General features: G+C 61.4%; 5 protein-coding genes across 5 annotated transcripts; 2 read left to right on the forward strand and 3 right to left on the reverse strand.

The window, feature by feature from the left end:
• Nucleotides 1-877: 877 nt before the first annotated feature.
• Nucleotides 878-2,400, forward strand: PLICBS_004771 (uncharacterized protein; the record flags this gene model as incomplete). The annotated part of the gene is made up of 5 exons (XM_018325852.1): nt 878-1,046; nt 1,224-1,561; nt 1,704-2,040; nt 2,148-2,252; nt 2,330-2,400. 5 exons carry the CDS (start codon nt 878-880, stop codon nt 2,398-2,400), a joined length of 1,020 nt encoding a protein of 339 aa, XP_018175604.1.
• A 198-nt stretch (nt 2,401-2,598) lies between these two features.
• On the reverse strand, nt 2,599-4,796 carry PLICBS_004772 (uncharacterized protein; the record flags this gene model as incomplete). Its single annotated transcript, XM_018325851.2, has 4 exons — nt 2,599-3,200; nt 3,256-4,315; nt 4,373-4,428; nt 4,505-4,796. 4 exons carry the CDS (start codon nt 4,794-4,796, stop codon nt 2,599-2,601), a joined length of 2,010 nt encoding a protein of 669 aa, XP_018175603.2.
• A 995-nt stretch (nt 4,797-5,791) lies between these two features.
• PLICBS_004773 (uncharacterized protein) lies at nt 5,792-7,604 on the reverse strand (the record flags this gene model as incomplete). The annotated part of the gene is made up of 3 exons (XM_065600586.1): nt 5,792-5,920; nt 5,971-7,251; nt 7,452-7,604. The coding sequence occupies 3 exons, from the start codon at nt 7,602-7,604 to the stop codon at nt 5,792-5,794; spliced, it is 1,563 nt and encodes a 520-aa protein (XP_065456658.1).
• Nucleotides 7,605-12,319: 4,715 nt separating this feature from the next.
• On the forward strand, nt 12,320-13,495 carry PLICBS_004774 (uncharacterized protein; the record flags this gene model as incomplete). Its single annotated transcript, XM_018325849.1, has 2 exons — nt 12,320-13,038; nt 13,117-13,495. 2 exons carry the CDS (start codon nt 12,320-12,322, stop codon nt 13,493-13,495), a joined length of 1,098 nt encoding a protein of 365 aa, XP_018175601.1.
• Nucleotides 13,496-14,066: 571 nt separating this feature from the next.
• Nucleotides 14,067-15,644, reverse strand: PLICBS_004775 (uncharacterized protein; the record flags this gene model as incomplete). The annotated part of the gene is made up of 1 exon (XM_018325848.1): nt 14,067-15,644. One exon carries the CDS (start codon nt 15,642-15,644, stop codon nt 14,067-14,069), a length of 1,578 nt encoding a protein of 525 aa, XP_018175600.1.
• Nucleotides 15,645-19,061: the final 3,417 nt, after the last annotated feature.

A 19,061-nucleotide genomic window follows, 5' to 3' on the forward strand; every position in this document is an offset into this window, starting at 1 on the left:
ATCTACGAAGTACGCGCATATTCCTTGCGGCTTCGTTTCGTCGTCACAGTTGCACCAGACGCACCAGACCGGGACCGAGCCGCCGTCGCCGGCGCTCGGGTGGAGATCTCCGCGGTGCACGCCTAGAACACTTCTTCCAGCCCTTGGTCACGGATACGACGCTACCCCATCCATCATCCTCTCGGTGCAACCCGTCCCAGACGCAAAACCCCGACATGATTTTCCCACCAGTGCGATCCCCTTGTCCACCCCGTTCGCTGCACACAAGCATGCACCGCATGTACCGCATACACCGCCCCAGTGAGCCCATGTTCGTGCGGCTGATGCTGATGTCTGTTCCGCCTCGGACCATAAGCCCAGAGCAGAGCTGATGAAAGGGCTGAGGTTGCGAATTCGCGAGTCGGGAGTGCCGCCTCGCAGCCAGCCGCAGTGTATTTTTGTGTGATTTGTGTATGGATGATGCGTGTAAGCCAGGAAGGGGGCTGGCTGACCCCATCCTTGCGCGCGGCATTGGCTGACGAGTGCCTGTTCGCAAGGGGCCTCGGGATGCGGGATGCAAAAGCCACATTGACGCAGGCCACCACCACCAACCCACCACCACGAAGCCGCCCCGATGGGCCGAACCTATGTAGATAACTAGTGCGAGATGCTAATGCACTTCTTCGCGCCGTACCGGAACGTAGCGCTGCGACGTCGCCCAGGCAGGAAAGCCCATCAGGGGACGTCCACTGGACCACGTCCCACGTGGGAGCGAGTTGTCTCTGGGGATATAAAGACCAGCGCCGCCGTTTCTCTGGCCGGCTTGGAGTCACCTCGAAGCAGACCCAACTTCCTAGAGTTTCTTCAGTGCAGTAAAACCGCCTTGAGATTGGAAACCATGTCGTTCCGCAGCTCCCTCGCCGTGACGGCTGCCGTGCTCGGCGCCGTTGCCTCGGCCCGCGACGTGCCCAGCAACGTCAAGAGCTTCTACGACGGCATCCGCGCGCAGAAGCAGTGCCGCAACGTCCTCGCGGGCGGATTCCACAGCGTCCAGGGCGACTCTGGCAGTACGTCTCAACCATCTCCCCCCCCCCCCCCCTTACTCCCCTCCACTGGCTCTGCTCTCTCATCACGACCAATGCCCCTTCATGAGACTGCGTCGTGTGGTGTCTGAGGAAGTGTGAGTGAGTGAGCGAGTGAGTGCACACCAGCAGCGGGCTGACGAGAGAACCCCTACCCCAAAGACTTCGAGTACTGCGGCGACCACATGCAAGACTACAACGTCGTCTACCTGCAGGGCCGCGGCGGGCAGCTCGCCAACATGGACATTGACTGCGACGGCATCCAGCGCGGCCCCGCCGACGACGGCCGCTGCGGCAGCTCCGACGACACGCAGTCGCAGACGTCCTTCAAGGACACCGTCGCCTCGTACGGCACCGGCCAGCGGGACCTCGACGCAAACGCCCACCCCTACGTCGTCTTTGGCAACGACGGCTCCAAGCCCGGGTGGCGCAAGTTCAACCCGCAGCAGTACGGCATCGAGCCGCTGAGCGTCATGGCCGTCGTGTGCAACAACAAGCTTGTGCGTCTATCCGCCCCTTGCCCCCACCCCCCTTTTCATCCACTCATCGCGTTAAGAGACGTATTCCATTGCCACGGAATTGGAGCTTGAGATGTCGGAGCGGGTAGTGGAAGAATGATTTATACTGACCTTGTGCTTGCAGATCTACGGCGTCTGGGGCGACACCAACGGCGACGACGGCCCCCAGGCCATGGTCGGCGAAGCCTCCATCTCCCTCGCCACCGCCTGCTTCGGCCGCGGCATCAACGGCAACGCCGGCCACGACGAAAACGACGTCCTCTACATCGCCTTCCCCGGCAAGGACGCCGTCCCCGGCGCCCGCGGCGCAAAATGGAACGCCCAAAGCTACGACGACTTTGAGCGCAGCATCGCCGGCCTCGGCGACACGCTCATCCAGCGCATCGGTAACGGCGGTGGCGGTAATCCGCCCGCGAACCCGCCCGGCGGGGATGACTGCTCGTGGAAAGGCCACTGCAAGGGTGCGTGCTCCTCGTCGTTGTTTTCGTCGGCTTGCGCCTGAGACTTGGGGCGTGTATGGGAAGGGGAGGGGAGATGAGATGGTGTCATGCTGACGGTTGTGATACAGGCGCCTCTTGCGGTTCGGACAATGACTGCTCCGACGACCTCGTCTGCGCTGGTGGCAAGTGCAGCACGTCGCGCAACACGTGCACGTGGGAGGGTCACTGCGAGGGTAAGCCGTCTTGCACCCTCTTTATGCCTCCCTTTTCCGGCACACCTTCTTTCATGTGAGTGCTGACGCGAACATAGGTGCGTCGTGCCGCAACGAAAACGACTGTTCCGATAGCCTCGTCTGCCGCGGGGGCAAGTGCTCTCAGTAATACCACACAGGATATGGGCTGGTTTCACACTCACGATGCGGCGAGGAAATCTCGCGTCAGGACTCAGGAGGCACCGGAGCTGCCCGAGATGTACATAGCACATAGATTCAGGGTCAGGGATACGGGATACAAGAACTCACGTTAGAACAATGCCGCAGGTTCCGGGACCCCATCTATTTCATATCTCATGCCGTTACGTTACTGTGACGGTGCGTCGTCGCCTCCGACCATCCGGATCCTGCCCTCGACGCACGGCGCAATCACTCTCGTCCAGTCGACGGTGCAGTCGCCCTGAGCCGAGTCGCACACGCACGACTTGACGCCCGCCCGTGCCGCCCACCGGGCCCAGAACTTGCGCATCAGCAGGATCTGAAAGTCCATCTTGTCGTCGGTCGAGTCGCTCTCCTCTCCGTTGCTGTTGCCGCTGCTGCTCGTGGTGTCCCGGTGCGGGTCAAAATGATCGTCCTCGTCGTCGTCTAGGGGCTTCTTGCGCAACCCAAGCCGCCGTAGGAGGAACTCGCGCCAGGACTCGCTGCTTGACTCGACCTCCTTGTGGGCGTGGGCGGGCAGAGCGGCGGCCTCGGCTGACCTGTTGGCTCGCGGGCTCGACGGCGACTTGGGCACGTCAGCCTCCTCAGCGACGCCGACCCAGTGCGCCGAGAGCTTCTTCCACTGGCCGACCGTCCGCAGTCCCATAAAGTACTGCCGCAGCATGGTCGAGATGAGGATGCCGTTTTCCTCGTCCACCAGCTCCTCGGCTTCACCGCCCTCTGACACTACCAGCAAGCTCGTGTACCCATCTGCGACGGTTAGCCTCGTCTCTCACTAAACGAAAGACTGGATGGTGTTGCTTACCCTTTCCACGTCCCATGTAACCCCTAGTGGCGAGCGTGTACTTTCTCTCCGGCTCACACGGCTCGCCCCCAATCTTCACCCAGTTGAGCCTCCTGCCGCTCTCCTTGCGCGGGTCAAACTCGAATTCAATGTGCGACACCTGCGGGAAGCGCCCCTCTAGCGCCGGATATGTCGACACGGAATTCTCGAGAGCACCCCATATCGCCTGGCCCTTGACACGCAACAGCACCACCGGGTCCTCGAATGGGAAGCATGTCACAATGTCCTTGATGCGCACCGCGCCTGGCGGGTAAATCTGGTCGCCGCGAATGGTGCCCGAAGCCATGAGGGCACAATCGGCGTTGTGGTACCGCCGCATCACGTCGCACACAAAGTTGCCGATATTGGACTCGCGCATGCGCACCGTGCTGAAGCGCGCGTCGAGGGGCGTGGCCGTCCACCCCGCCGGCCTCGAGAGCGAGCTCTGCAGCTTTGACGTCAGGTCGCGCACGAGCTGGGCGGCGTGCTCGTCCTCGGCCACGTCAGAAGTAACGTCGCGCCGCCAAATGTCAAAGTCCCAGCCCTGGGTACCGTCGGCCTTTCGCCGCACCTCAATGTAGCTCAGCTGCTTGAAGTCGGTGCCCGAGCGCAGAACATGCGTGCCCTTGATGAAGCTGTGGCTGTAGTAATGGTCGTGCCCGCCGAGGATGATGTCCATGATGCCATCGGTCTGCTCGGCGAGCTTGTTGTCGTTGGGCTCGCGCATGTGGCTCAGGCAGATGACGATGTCGGCACCCTGCGCGCGCAGCTGGGGCACGAGCTCGCGAGCTGTAGCGCTGGCCGACTTGTAGACGAGATTGGGCGGCAGGCTGTTGAGGGTGGCGAGCCACTCACGCTCGCCGAGTCCAATGAGGCCGACCTTGATGCCGTTGGACGTCGTGAGCATGTGCGTGCGCTTGGCGTTGCCCATGGGTACGTTTTCGCCCAAGGCGGGGTCCAGGACGTTGGCGAGCAGCCATGGGAAGTTGCACTTGCCAGCAAGGTGCTCGAACTGCTTGATGCCAAAGTCGTAGTCGTGGTTCTATCCGGTCAGTAAGATGCCTACTCGCCTCTGTCTATGGCCGAGGTGTGTGCTCACCCCGACGCACGCGCAATCGGTGCCAATGGCATTCAACACGGGGACCATGTGGCGGCCTGAGATGGTCGTCAGCATCGGTGTCTCAATCGACAAGGCCTCTCAGCCAAGTACGGACGGGAGGTAGGCACGCACCCTTTGTAACGCTGCTCTCGAGGCTCGGGTTAAAGGCATCGCCAGAAAACAAGGTCAGCAGCTTCGGCTGTCCCTCGAATTGCTTCCCATCGCGATACTCCTTGACGAGCGTGAGGAAGCGCGCCACCCCGCCAACGGGCTCCGCGCTTGCACGATCGACGTGATAGACATCGTTGTAGTGGAAGAGGCGCAAGTCGGGAGCATCCGCAGCGGATGTGCTGTTGCCGTCAGGTACTCGGCCGGACGAGAAGATGGGCTGCGGCGCCGAGCTAGGCTTGTGTCTGTCGCCCATTTTTCAATTGCTGCGAGTCCGCGCCGATGAACTCGAGGTGAGGTTTCAGGTGGGACGCGAGCTGAGCTGGGCTGGGCGGCGATGAGCTGTGCTGACCTGCCAGCTAGTCAGCTCGGTTGGGCCGGGCCCAAGTGGCTCGCGCGTAACAATGGAGAAAGGGAGAGTGGCGGAGCTGCAACTGCCTGCCTGAAACTGAGCTGGACAACAAAGGAAAATGCCCACGTGACGCCTCAATGGTCCCGTCCGGCTCACTCGGATTCGCACCCTTTCTCATCCGATTGAAAGGAATCACATACAGTCGCATTGATCTTATGTAGGCTTGAGCAGTCCATGGTCTTTGTACTCTAGAGTTATACGGCTACGGCGCCCGGGCCGTGGGCACCTTCATGGAGAAGAAGCATCCACGTAGGTCCCATGATTCAACAAACGGCCTGGAAATGGCAGGCCGCACATGCTCCTGAGCCGTTGGACTTCTCCGAATTGGCGTTCTACGCTGGGGGTATCATCGAGTCTGGGCGGATGTCATGGCACTGGACAGGGAGGCCCGTCAAGGCCAACGAGCGGCGGCCATCGCGGGCCAGGATCGGGTCGTCTAGTGGTCATCACAGTTAGCGAGCATTCATCTTGTTATCCCGGATATGTCCCAGTGGTCCGGATGGCATTGGCGGGTTGTCGATCCGCAGTCTCATGCGTGCAGCCAAGGCTCTGCGCCAGGTCTCGTCATGGTCGTGATTCATCTTCCCTGGGGTAAGCGTGGTGGGCGGCGCATTGCAGGCAGAGTCGTCGCCACCGCGTCCAGCCACGGGCAACTGCGTTTCCTCGCCGCTTGACGAGTCGATAATTCATTGCCGAAGACTGTTGGTCCGAAGACGCTGAACAAGGTATTTACGGCGCTCTCCATCACCGCCATCCTTCAGCCTCGTGCTTCCCTCTGGTGTAGTCACACTTCGTGTCCAAGGACGGCTTCAATCCAACATCCCTCTGCAAGACCAACATTATAACGCTTCCTTTCCCCTCGACTCAAACGGCAAGATCAGAACTAACAGGCCCGCAAGGATGAACAGTGCGCCGCTCGTGTAGACGGGCGCGGACGTCTTGAGATCCGCAAACATGGCAATGATGGGCTGCGACAGATTAGCAAGGGATCACGACAAAGCAAACACGAACGACCCACAGCCATGATTCCAAAGATGCGGTTGCAGGTCGCGGCCAGGGCGTTGCCCGTACCGCGCTGCGGCGTGGGAAAGATCTCGGGTGTGTACCCGTACAGCACGGCGTACATGACGTTGCTGCAAAAGTTAAAGGCGCAGTTCCAGCCCAGGAGGGCGGTGCTGTTGAGCGCCGTGGTCGAGCAGTAGAGGAAGACGCCGGTGAGGACGGTGAACAGAGACAGAGTGCCCTTGCGACCGATGCGTGGCAGCTCGACGAGGAAGCCGCCGAGCAGGGCGCCGGGGACGCCGAGGACGGAGATGATAAGGCTGTTGCGGTAGGTGATGTAGGTGCTGCCGTCCTGGAACTCGGCGCCGCGTGTGGCCTGGATGTAGGGCAGGAAGGCGTTGTAGAGCGGGTAGCCGAGGCCAATGAGCGCCCAGATGGCCATGATGAGGCCGGTGCTCAGAGCGAGACGCGGCGTCGAGAAGAGCACCTTGACGTGCTTGGCGTCGAGCTTCTCGAGGTGACGGCGCAGCGCGACCGAGGCCGTCGTCTGCGCAACGTAGCCGTCGGGCTCGCAGGCGCGCAGCTCCTCTATGGCGAGCGTCGACGTCTTCTTGTTGCGGCGGGCGACCTCGTGGACGACGCGGACCGCCTCGTCGTCGCGGCCCTTGCCAATGAGGTACTTGGGCGACTCGAAGATGGAGAAGAGGACGAAGCGCGCAAGGAACATGAGCAGCGTCAGGCCGCCCATGGTGATGACAAAGTAGCGCCAGCCCATGTTGTCGCCGCGCGGGCACGGCTTCTCCTCCTGCGGGCACGTCAGGTTGCCGAGCAGCGGCCAGGCGACGAGGTTGGCGATGACCTGGGCGACGGCCCAGTCGATGGACAGCACGGTGAGGAGGTACTGGTGCGACTGGGGCAGGAATTCGAGGAAGATGGCCGAGTCGACGGGCAGGTTGCCGCCGACGCCAAAGGACCACAGGGCCGCGAAGACGCCGGCGGCGGCGAAGTTGGGGGCGCTGGCAGCGATGAGGCCCCAGACGGCGGTCAGGCCGAGCGTCAGGTTGAAGGCCCACTTGCGGCCGAAGATGTCGCAGCCGAAGCCCCAGAAGACGGCGCCGGCGAGCAGGCCGATGTTCTGGGCGAGGGTGAAGAGCGGCGGGCGCGCGGGGTTGAACTCGTTGGCGATGGGCGTGAAGACGAGCGAGGTGACGATGGGCCAGAGGTTGTCGCTGGCCCAGCCGAAGCCGACGACGATGAAGAGCTGCCACTGGTACCAGCCCATGCCGATCTCGCGAATCTGCGCACTCTCGTGTGTCAGCCATGCTCGATTTCAATCTCGATATTTTCTGTTTCTTTTGGTCCGAGTTTGCGCATCCCCATCCGGTGCCCCAGAACATGGCGATGGCGTGTGGAAACTTCCAACGAACCATCGCCCGCACGAAAGACGGGCACGCTCCAGCGCGCAAATCAATCAATTGAGAGAGGGAGGGTCCATACCGCGCGGTTCAGGATCCTCGCCTTGGCCTCGTACACGGGGTCCAGCGCGCCCTTGGGGATAATGGCCGCATCGTCGTCGCTGAGGTCGCTGACGTTGCCCGACTGGTACGGCGGCGCGACGTCCTCGACGTCGGTCGTCTTGTCGGAGCCCATGATGGTTCGCCTTGGCGCGTAATGCGAGATGACGGGATGGCGCGCGCTGGTCAGGGGAGAGATGTCGTCGAGAGCAGATGGGAAGGGCCGCTCGAGCGTAAAGGTGAAAAGGGCAGCAGCACACGGGGGGTAGGCGACAGCTTGGGCAGGCCCCAGGTACTTGTATATGCACGTCCGGACGTCACAACACCATCTTCGTACAATCCCATCCCCATCCCATCCCCAGGCTAACTAGACTTTGGACCGGCAACCCACAGGGCGGCGACGGGTTGGAGCTCGCAGGATCGCCGGTGCCACAGCGTGGAGGTCACCCGAACCTACCAAGTACAAGCACAGTTCACGTCCCTGGCGAAAGAGGCCGGCCCCCGGCGACGGTAACCCGAAGGGCGATGGTGTTTGCTCCAGCATGTCGCCGTTGACGGGGCTAGCTAGACATGTCAACGAGGCGAAGGCGCTGCGCATCTTGCTCGAGGATTTTTCTTCTCTCTCCGTCATGTCGCGAAGCTTGCCCAGGCCTTCCTCGAGGCATGGCGCCATGGCGTGCGCGCCCGAGGTACTCGCTGCAGCGCGGCGCCGCCGCTAATGGAAGCGGGCGCCAGATGCGGTGGGGGCGCCGCATGTCGATCCCGCGCCCTGACGGGTTCGTCTGGACTTGGACTCGCTGGGCTGACTGGTCACTGCGGGAGTGTTTCTTGCGCTTGCCTCCCGTGCTGGTGGTCGCTTCCGGCAAAGACGCTTTTATGCCGATGAGCACAGACTCTCCATGCGCGCTTTTCGTCGCTGTGATGACAAGAGTGATGTGCGCGGGGTGAGCGAGAAACAAGGGATGATGAAGAGTTTGGGAGAGCTCTTGTGCTTCTTCGGAAGTCGTCCACTTTAACTCGCCCGCAGGTGGATTGATACAGTGGGCTCAGCAGGCCTGGAGCCCGCCTTGCCCGCCCTGCCTGTCACCCCGGAGCTGTGGCCCCGCGGTTGGCGGACGGGCAGGCAGGCCAGGGCCCGGGCAGCGCCTTCCGCGCTCTCAGCCTCTCAGGGCATCGCGCCAGCACGTCATCGCCCGATGCCATGATTCCATCGGCAGCGGCGGCGTAATCACGGGCGCCAACGCTCCTTCGCTAGCAGGGTTCGGTGTGACTTGCGCATCGGGCTGACCGAGACGCAGATGCTTGCTCAGGTTGTCAATCAGTTGGTTAACATATTGATCGCCTGTTGCGGCCCTGCCACGTGCGAAGGACAGCTTCGGCGGGTTGCGACATTGTGTGCTGCCGCTTTGAGGGTTTCTCGTGGCATTGCAGATACCGTATGTCGCAGCGAGGCAGGCTGGCCAATTGGGGCACTGCGGAGGTTTATTAGATGAGTCGTCTACTTCAGGAAGAGGGCTTCCAGCCGTCAACTGGAGTGGTTGCATGCTTTCGGCGATCGTCCACGTGCTCCGTTATTGCCTTCCAGGTTGTTGTTACCTTGGTAGCCCACGCACGCCTATCTTGGAGTCGGATTTCCAACTCTTCCTTCCGCCTCAATTGATTGCTGTTCCCTGAGGAGGTTTCCTTAGTATTACTATACTCGAGGCCCCAAATGATGAGGTAGTGACCGTCAAGATTCTGTCAGCATCACCACACCACCCACTGGACAGTGCCGTGCCCAACGAGACCAGACCCGCTGGCTCTGGCAGCTCATATCGCACCGCATGGCGCGAGGACGCCAGGCCATCGCGACATCCGACGCGGCCCGCAGCAGTGTCCGTCTTTCAAGGCAATAGTATCGTGAGGCGTCTGCAAGCGCATGTCGACGATGCCCCAGGACACAGAACCTAGCAAATCCTTTTCCGACAGTTCCATCCTACATGACAAAGCGGCCACTTGCGTGACCGTGTAACCCACTCATCATCAAGCTCGCTCCTTATCGTTGCACAGAGATCGATCTGGTGGGCAGTCCAAGTAAATACCGTATCTCTCTTCGCATTGCAGCACAGCAGCGGTATTAGTGCCCGTCAGGCGCCAACGTCTTGCCGCACGCTTGCGGGTGCTTGTTGTGTGTGCGCGTGTGTGTGTGCTACGGCGCGACCCCCCGTGTCGCGGATCCCGTGACAGCCTCCCCCGGGCCGGCGTCAAGACTGCCTCACCTTTGTTTCGTCACCGCCACGCTACGCCGCGAGACTCGAGCGAGTTTAATTTTTTGCGCCTCATCGCGCGGAGACGCTTAACGACGGGGCAGTGGAATAGTGAGCCCGTCGCTATGGTCGTCGTCATTCCTGGTTCGAGTCCTTGCTGGTTGTTGGCGCTTGGAAGCGTGCAGCAGCAGCTCGGATGTGGGCTTGCCTCAGGTTCATCTCCGTCGTCATTGTGGTTCGTCTGGACTCCGATGCAGGTGAGTCGTGACACACACACATTAAGCCCCAATAATGAAGGGCCCTTTTCGCGCGAGTGTAGCAGGTTCATTGCACTTGACAGGTCCGGCGCCCGAGGCGGTTCCCTGCCGCCATGTGTCTCCTCTGCGGGACTCGCTCGCGCAGCCCACGGCGAACCGTGGTCGGCGGGTGATGACGGTGTTGGTGACTCCATAGGGAATCAATATCAATGCCTTAATGCCCTGGTGCATAGACGATGAGATTTTCTTCCTCCCGTAGCTCGAGATTCGCGACTCAGTGACTTAGACCGTAGTAACCCCATAGCCTTTTATTTGCGTAAAGACGCGAGTGGGTTACTCGTTCGCGATCTTGACTGCCCGTCATACCATCGACGCTCTTTATCCAGCAATGAATTGCCCCAACCAGGCTCGACGCGACGCCCCGGCAGCCTCCCGCCGCCTCTCGCGACATCTGTAACGCCAAACCCCGTGCAGGCCGTGGACGCCGGTGGCAGGTACCCGCCTGCCCCAAATGCGGGCAAGACGGTACGTACGGCGGGCTTCGGTACCGGCCATTTCTGCAACACCTGAAACAAGCCCGCCCGCCCCTGCGGAACCACCCCCTCCCCCCCAGGCCCCTGCCCCGTCCGCCGCCGCTTGCCGTTCCGCACTTCTGCATCGAGGCGGCGAGCAGCTGGCATGACATACGACTGGGCGTTATGGTTTGCGCGCGCACGGATGCTTTCGTTTGCTCGTAGGTCCTAATTCTGCAATACGAGTGTTAGGGTGATGGCTGTCTAGGTATCGACTCTGGGCGTCACAAGCACCGCCGCCGCACAGAGCCTGGGCACACGTTTGCATCGTTGCGCTGCGCAGAGTCCCAGAAGGCATGGCAAGAAGCAGCGGCAGCCATGGCTTCAGACAAGCTCGAAGACACAACGAGTCGCACGTTTTCCGCTCTCCTCGCCGGCCGTGTCTCACCACTCCGCGGCCGAAACCACACGTTAGTTATACCGCCGCCCAACTACCTACTAAGTGGCTGAGTTTTGCTCCAGCGGCGGCGCTGGATGGTGCCTGGACTCAGGAGTGCCCGCCGCGCCCCCTTGAAGCACCCGTCGTCGCGATCCCCCCCCATCGACAACAGCCTCTTTGCACTGCAGCCGTCTCTGCTTCCTTTCCTCCTGGTGTTACAGCAGCGCAGGCTGGCTTTGCTTTCTCGCACCCCCGAAACACCAAACTGTCGTGCCACCCCGTCGCAAAGACGACGACCGCCACAAACACCCCTCCCCCTCGTTGGACGTGTCCTCGTCCCCTGACTCTGCCTGTCTTGTCTTGTCTTGTCTTGTCTCTCTGTCTCCTGTCTGCACCAGGCGTCCATGTGCCCGCCCCGTCCGTCCGTCCACCTCCGTCCGTCTCCACCCCCGTTACCACCACCGGCCGCCCCGTCGCGCCAACCACGCCCATGCATCGCATCCCCCCCCCCCCGGCGGGCGCCAACGAACTTCACCACTGTCACCGCACAAGTCAAGCAGCAAGCACAGCCCACCACGCTCGTGCTACGGTACCGGGGCCGGTGGGCATACGGGCCCCGTCAACTCATGTAGCTTGCTCGTACGACACTTGTAGCTTCTAACCTAGTCCGTAGGCAATGCTTGGCCCCTTCGAGTGTGCATAGCGCCGCTGGGCCCAGATAGTCCCCATGTCTGTCCCGACTTCCAAGGGCGCTTAACCGGCTCACCGGGCTTGGCTTCCCACTTCCTCTCTTTGCCCAGTTCCTTTTCCTTCTCCTCTTTGTAATTCAATGCACTCCAAACTTAATACTCTGTTCTGTCACTCTCTATTTTGAGCTGCTCGGGTCCTCTTTTTGCCTGGCTGCCTGTCTAATACCCGCCTGCCTGTGCTGGTCACCGTGCGTCCGCTCACTCTCCGGCCGCTCCCAGTTCATCCGCCACTGCTTGAAAGACGTTCGTTCAGCGGCAGCTCACTACCACCCGCCGGTCGGGAACGCCGTTCACCACAGCTTCGCCCCCCGCGAGCGTGTGCTCATATCATAATTCGCAAGACACCGTCCGCTGTACCGGCCGGTTTTAAGTCGGCCTTTGTCGTGCCTCGTTGATCGCTCGCCACGCTGCAATGGTCTGCTGAGCACGTATCCCCGCCCGCAGTCGACTTATACGCCTTGTTTTGCCACGAGCAGGACGACAAGTATCACTCGCTCCACGACTCTCGTGCCTGCGTCAGACACAAAGGGCCACGGCAGAGGGTAGACGAGGTGGAGGTGGAGGAGGAAGACAGAACGCTCTGCGTCGACGTTGACTTCGTCCATCCTCCCGCCAGACGACGCTCGCTCTCCTATCCCGAACCTGACGATGCGCCTCGCCCTCGCCGCCGCCGCCGCCATCACGGCATCCCTCCCGGCCGTCCTGGCCGGCACGTCCCCCCGCTCCCGCGTCGTCCCCAGCGACACCCTCCTCCGCGCCGACGACGTCCTCTCCCTCCCGTACGAGTCCCACCCGCCGAGCGTCCTCCTCCGACGGACCCTCCTCTCGCAAGATGCGTCCACCTCCGTCACAACCGCCTCGGACAACAAGACCACCGACGGCGGCAACAACAACAACAATTCCGACGTATTAACCGTCCGTGCCATCAACGCCACCGCCTGGGACGCCGTCACCGACGCCGCCTGCGTCGACGCCCTCGCCGCCCTCACCCGCAGCACCAACCCCTCGGGCAACTGCCTGTGCTACAACCTGCCCTCGCTCGACACCGCCACGGGCGTCTTCGAGGCCGACCTGCGCCTGTATCGCATCTCGGCGCCGCGCGACGCCTTTGCCGGCGTGGCGCCCACGGACATCTCTGTGGGCGTCTCGTACAGCGGCGCGTCGGTTAGCCCCGTCAACGCGGACGAGCTCATGGGCCTCGGCGCTGTCGCGAACCGCACCAGGCTCGTCATCGCGCCGCGCGCAGACCAGAATCAGGGTCGTGATGCCGCCGCCGCCGCCGCCAATGGTGATGGGCCTAAGCTGCTCCGCAAGTACCTCTTTGTCGGCCAGATCGACAAGGCGCGCATGGAGCAGAACATGTCCATGTAAGTCTCTACTCCCCCATAAACACGCGTCTGTCCACATCAATCCTAGCAAGAAAACTTACACGACGACACTTCCAGGGCCACCATCGAGTCCCTCATCCTCCCCACCTTCACCCTCTCCGCCACGGACCGCACCGGCGCCCCCATCAGCACAAACGTCTCCCTCAACGAGGCCTCCTTCCTCACCGGCGTCTTCGCCTCCCAGGTCGTCCTGTCCGACTACTCGGCCGCGCAGGCCGCCGTCGACGACCAGCTCGCCGCCCTGCGCAACGGCACCGCCGCCTTCATCCTCCCCGGCACCCAGCTCATGGTCTTCCCCATCGGCCTCGTCATCACCTCCATCTGGCTGCTGCTCGGCGTCACCGCCTACGGCATCGGCACGTGGCAGCGCGTCACGTACGCGGACATGTACAAGAGGAGGCTGCAGGTCGTGGGCAAGTCGGCGTCGACGTTTTGAGTCGGGCATGTGGTGGTTGCGGGGTCGTTGGCGTTGCGGAGGGTATTGGCAAGGCAGCTTGGTCCGCAGGCGGGTTGCATGGCATCTTGGGCCTTGACACAGCTGAGCATTATGTTTAACGCAAGCGACTGTTCGGTGCCTAAATCTGTTGCGTTTCTCTTCTTATCTGTTCCGCGCTGTTACCCCTTATAGACCCATTTACTAGGCTTTAGACACTCATTGTAAGCGCTGCATAAACAAGTTGTATCAGGCACCCTTGTCCTTGTTCAGATACCTATGCGGTTTGAAACGCACTCTCATCATCTCATGTAACTTCATCGTCCCGTTATATCATTCTTGGGTATCTCCAAGTCATTATCGTGCACATGTCCGTAGTGACAGTGTAAAGTTGTCCCCAAGCCAATACTCCTCTTACCGCATATGCTAATTGAAATGAAAATCGACCAGAATAAGGAGATCCCTGGCCAGATGTCTTGCCGTCGTGTTGAATGGCACGAATTCTGAACCTCCCGTTGCCCCCATGCGCCACGCCAAATGTCATATCGACCTTGGATCAAACCGCCTTGATGCCTCACGCGACGGAAACGCTAGCTCTGCGCTCCCCCGCCCTCAACCGCCCCTTCGTCCATAGCAAGATTTCGGTGAAGACCATGTAGATGCCTGTTACCGCCCAGAATGAGATGATGACGCCAAGTCCGCCCATGAGCCGCGCGTCAACGATCCGCCGCATGAGGACATCACGCATCGCCCCGTTCATCATCAGCCAGCCGTAGATGGGAACGAGCTGTTGTGCCACCACCGGCATGGCCTGGGCGCTCTGCGGAGTGCCGCCCTGCTCACGCTGTCGCTCTGCGATGGTGTCCGCCATGCGCCAGGCGACTTTGTTGTTGATCTTGTCCCAGGTGGCCTCGCAGGCAGCAGCGCGAGCCGCTGCCGCCATGCGATTCCTGAGCTGTGAGTCCTGCGCCAGCTTGACAGCCTTGGCGACGAAGCCGTCCAGGTCATTCGGCGGAACGAGGAAGCCTGTCTCGCCGTGCTGGACGATATCTGACGGACCACCTTCGTCTCGCGCAACGACAGGGACGCCGCTAGCCATGGATTCCAGCACGACAAGGCCAAAGGTCTCCGTCACGGAGCAGTGGAGGAAAACATCTCCGCTCGCATAGGCCGTTGCGAGGTCTTCGCCCACCTTGAAGCCGGCAAAGACCACCTTGCCCTGCTCTCGAAGCGGGTCGAACAGCTCCTGCACTTCCTTTTCCACGTCCGCATTCCTGTTCCCGCCGACGATGTAGAACTTGAACGGCAAGCCACGAGCGTCCATTTCCTTGGCAACTTTGGAGAGGAAGTCGAAGCCCTTTTCGCCGGCGATGCGGGACACTGTCACGAATATGGTCTCCCCATTTGGCGCAATCTCTCGTCGCAGCTGCTCGCTTCGGCTGTTGGGGTTGAAAAGTTGTGTGTTGACACCTCGCGTCAAGAGATCCAGCTTCTTCTCCTGAACATTTTGGCTCACGAGGTACCTCCTGACGAAGCGCGACGGATAGAAGATCGTTTTGACGGAGGGATGACGGAAGAGGTAGCTCTGGACCGCGGCAAAGGCAAAGACGGCAATGTGACTGAGAGGCGCGGGGAACAAGATGGAGCAGTAGCCAGCGAGGTCGGTTTGAAAGTTGCAGATGACTGGAATCTGGTTTTCCTTGGGCTGTTGCCTCAGTTGAAGCATAACCTGGAAGCCCAAGCTGGCCGGAGACGCAAGGTAGATTAGGTCCGGAGGTGAGTCGTCGCCAAACGTCCGCGAGTACAGGGTCGAGTTGCGCACAGGATAGACGATGGACAGCTCCGGGTTGAACGGGAGCGGATATCCCGTGACTCGAACTTCGGGTTGCTTGTCGGCGGGACCCAAGTTGGGAGATGGCGGGGGTGAGAATGTGTTGTGCTTCGTGTGGTTGTGAGGCGCAACGACGGCAACCTGCGCGCCATGCTCCCGCAGGTGCGTCACAAGCATCAGAGTCGTTCGGCTGACTCCATTTACAGGCCCGAAAGATTCAGTGCAGAGCAAGATGCGCTTTCCCTTCAGCGAGACGGGAAATTGCGAGAGGTCGTGCTCGGGATACGGCTTACAGCCGTCCAGAAGCGGTTTTGTCGACATGGCTCCCGCGTTAAAGGTAGTCGCGTACAGCGCGAGGAGTCGATTGAGAAGCAAAGAAGTCGCAACGAAAAGCGCGTTGGTTTGCTCAACATTTCAGCGTCTGTCGCGACCGTGGCGCGACCTGCTTTTCTTTGCCTCACCTCGCTTGTGCGACGTCAAGTGACGGAACGCACGTGGCTGGAGCGAGTAGCTGAGGCGTCTAGATCTACGATTCAGCAGCGGCGCATAGTAGTTCGCCATTGCGGCCGAAGCGGCTTCAATGGGGACGACCATGGTGGGCACGGGGTTCGGGGGTTGGCCGCCGTTCGTCGGCAGATGCAGCCAGGGTTCAGCGGGGTGCGTGAAGGATCTCGGGGATGCGGCACTGGCCGGAGGAGGGGCAAAGTTGTAGGCAGGGTAGTGACAAGGCTGATGTCGTGGTGAACTTTGAGGCAGCATCGTCGTAGCGCTATGACTCCTTGATGGTTAAAACCGACGATATCCCCTGCGGCCTCGAACGGCGGAGCACTCGCGGCGTGATGCCAACAGTCATCCGCCGAGTCATTCTTTCGGTAGTACTGTTTGCGGATGAGAATACTGTCGCACTGTACAGCACAGGGCAGCATCGCATCGGCTTCGTTGTAGAGTGTGTCTAAAAGTCGCGGAGTCGAACTTCGATCACGGCGCATCTGGGCAGCAAACGTGTAAGTGGGCGGAGGTGTATCAATCGGCGACGCGCCAATCACAGGCTAGGATCGAGGCAGGTGCCCCATTCGCCAATCGACGTCACTCGACGGGTTTGCGGCTCTTCACACCAAGTGTCGAACCGCGTCGCGAATGGGCTTCGATCTGTGTTCCCCCGTGGTCGCCCTGGTTGGACGACCAGCCGTCGTTCGGATCTCGCGCAGGACAGAGCGGAAAGAGTCAGTGCATGACCTGTGCCGCCACATGTGCGGCGGCGGGTGCCTCGTGACACCGCAAACAGCTGTCCGTTCGAGACTTGGAGGAGGGGCACAGGCGGGCGCCCTCGTCCTGATCCGGCTCCGACACCGAGCCAATTCGGCATGCGACTCGGGCGATTGGTCTTCTTGTCCCGGCAATGGCCACATCAGTCGCCATTGAGGACTGCCGCGTGGATGCGAGGTGTGATTGCCTCCAGCCGCCAGCGCCGAGACGTCGGCACCCAACGGCATTGCGGGACCGGGCCACGACAGAGACATCGTCTTCATGCGGGCCAGCGCTTGCTGTGTGCGCTCGAGAGCTCGATCGTGCTCGTCCGTGCGAGGTACCGCTAGGTTTTGTCGCAGTCGACAGACAGGGCAAGAATGTCGGGAAGCAAAAGAAGTGACTGCGATGAAGGAGGGGCTGGCGGGGGTCGAGGTTTCACCTGCCTGGCACCTTCCTCAACAAAATCGAATTTCGGAGCAATCTACCAACAGAGGCAGGAACGACGGTCCACGAGAGTCTCTTGCCATTCGACGCATCGTAGGACGGCTGGATTCCCGCGAAAGAATGCCACTCGGATGAGTGTGGCGCATGCGCCATGCCGTTGCGCTGAGCCTCATCGCTGGCGCAGCGGAATGCTGTGCAGAGTGTGTCGGTTGACGACCACTGACTGTCACGGTCACGGGGAGGCTTCCCTGACAGCGCGCCGCGACACCACCCGATCGGATGCGGAGTGCGGAGCTGGGCGACCATGTGGGACGCCCTATAATTACGGTTAATCAGTGCTGTACCAAAGTTGCTGCGTCTGCGATGGCGACTGCGCACGTCGTCGTATCATGGAGCGCGTGAGAGCCTTGACGAGACGAGCGCACCCACGTCCACAATCGTGATCGGCGGATCAGGATCCTCCATCCATGATCCTCCCATACGTGATCCAGACGCTGTTGGCCATTGTGGTTCGTCCGCTTCGACTTCCGCGCGCGAGGTGGCCTCGTGTAAGCATGGCAAATGAGCGCCAAGCGAATGGCGCGCGATGATGCCCGCGGCCGGGATTCGCAACTGGCCGTGGGATGCTGGGCAAACTCTGCTTCACCAATCGTCGCCGATCCCGATAAGCAGGGTCGCGGGCTCGCGCGGCGCTACGAACCCTCCCCATCCTCCCTAGTTGGCTTCTAGCGGTCAGTGGACCGCTTCTGGCTCTTGGTGGATGGATGCAGACAAGCAGTGAGTGGGAGGAGGGAGAGCAGGGCGAAAAGTCTCGCCGGCCGGCGCTGGCGGATGAAGGGCGTCGTTGTGGAGCGGAATGGTTTCGGCCTTATTGCCGGGCCATGTCCTGACGTTCTGAGGAAGGCAGGCAGTCGTCTGACATGATGAATGATTATTATTATTACGGCACAGTGCAGGACGGGACCGTAGATGCCCTGTACCTGGTGCGGGATTACACATACGGCTTCATGTGGCTCAGGATCGTTGCTCGATTCCAGCGACCACTATGAGTGCGAAACTATGTGTTCTCCTGGGGTTCCTGGCCCTGCCAATGCTGCCGGCACTTCGGCATGAGTTTTCGTGGCGTCAGGTCTTGGCATATGTCCTGATGGCAGTTCAGCCGCCACGGCTGAGGGCGACGTTACGAATGCTGCAGCCAGGGGGGGGTTCGCTCTGGGCTCCCCGCTTTGCTCCGACGTCCAGACAAACAACTCGAGAGGGACGCATGCGAGTTATGCTGTTGGCCCTATCCGATGAGTCGCGTGGGAGGCGTCGTCGTCCCCCACACCCGGGATGAATTTCAGTGGACCGGGCCCCCCCTGTGGCTGGCCTGGCCTGAGCGCCGTCGCCGACGCAGAATGCGACCGACTTACGCGTTCACCATCAAATCTCATCGGCGGCGGCGGCGGCGACGGCGGCGGCGCGCGCATATTATTCTTAGCAACACACAACTGGGCAGGGCAGGCCAGGGCAGTTGGGGGCGAGCGCCGGATACGACGGCTTTCCCGTCAGGGCTCTGCGATATGAGAAAGAGAGCAAAAAGGTCCCGCACGCGAGTGATCTTCTGATCGTCTCCGCCGTGCGACCAGAACGTGTGATCCCAGCTGCCTTGTTTGGGGCGCATCGAGGACATCCCTCGTCGAGGGGGCTGCGTGGCCCGCCTGCCCGCCTGCCCGCCCTGGAAGCTTGGATGCTTCTGCTCTGGACGGTGTGTGCGGTCGGCTGCCTTGGGCGCATCCGTCCGGCCAACCAACCGGCGCGCAGCCCTCGCCGTGGCCGGGCTTGCCGCTGTCGGCGCCGGGTGATGGAGGCAACGCCGAGTCCGCCCCTGGCTGCTGCCACCCACTCCCGCCGGTCCTGGCCTGGGCGCCCATTCTAGCGGCTTGGGGGGGCCCACGGGGGTCCACCCGCTGAAGGCGACCCCGTCGGGTGCGTCTGGAGGCGCCCGGGGGCCCAGTTGCGTCCACTTCGCAGCGCTGGCTGGTCCCCCTACGATGTCGACGACAG

This window comes from Purpureocillium lilacinum, assembly GCF_023168085.1.
Source record: "Purpureocillium lilacinum CBS 284.36 DNA, scaffold_3, whole genome shotgun sequence".
Lineage (NCBI taxonomy): Eukaryota > Fungi > Ascomycota > Sordariomycetes > Hypocreales > Ophiocordycipitaceae > Purpureocillium > Purpureocillium lilacinum.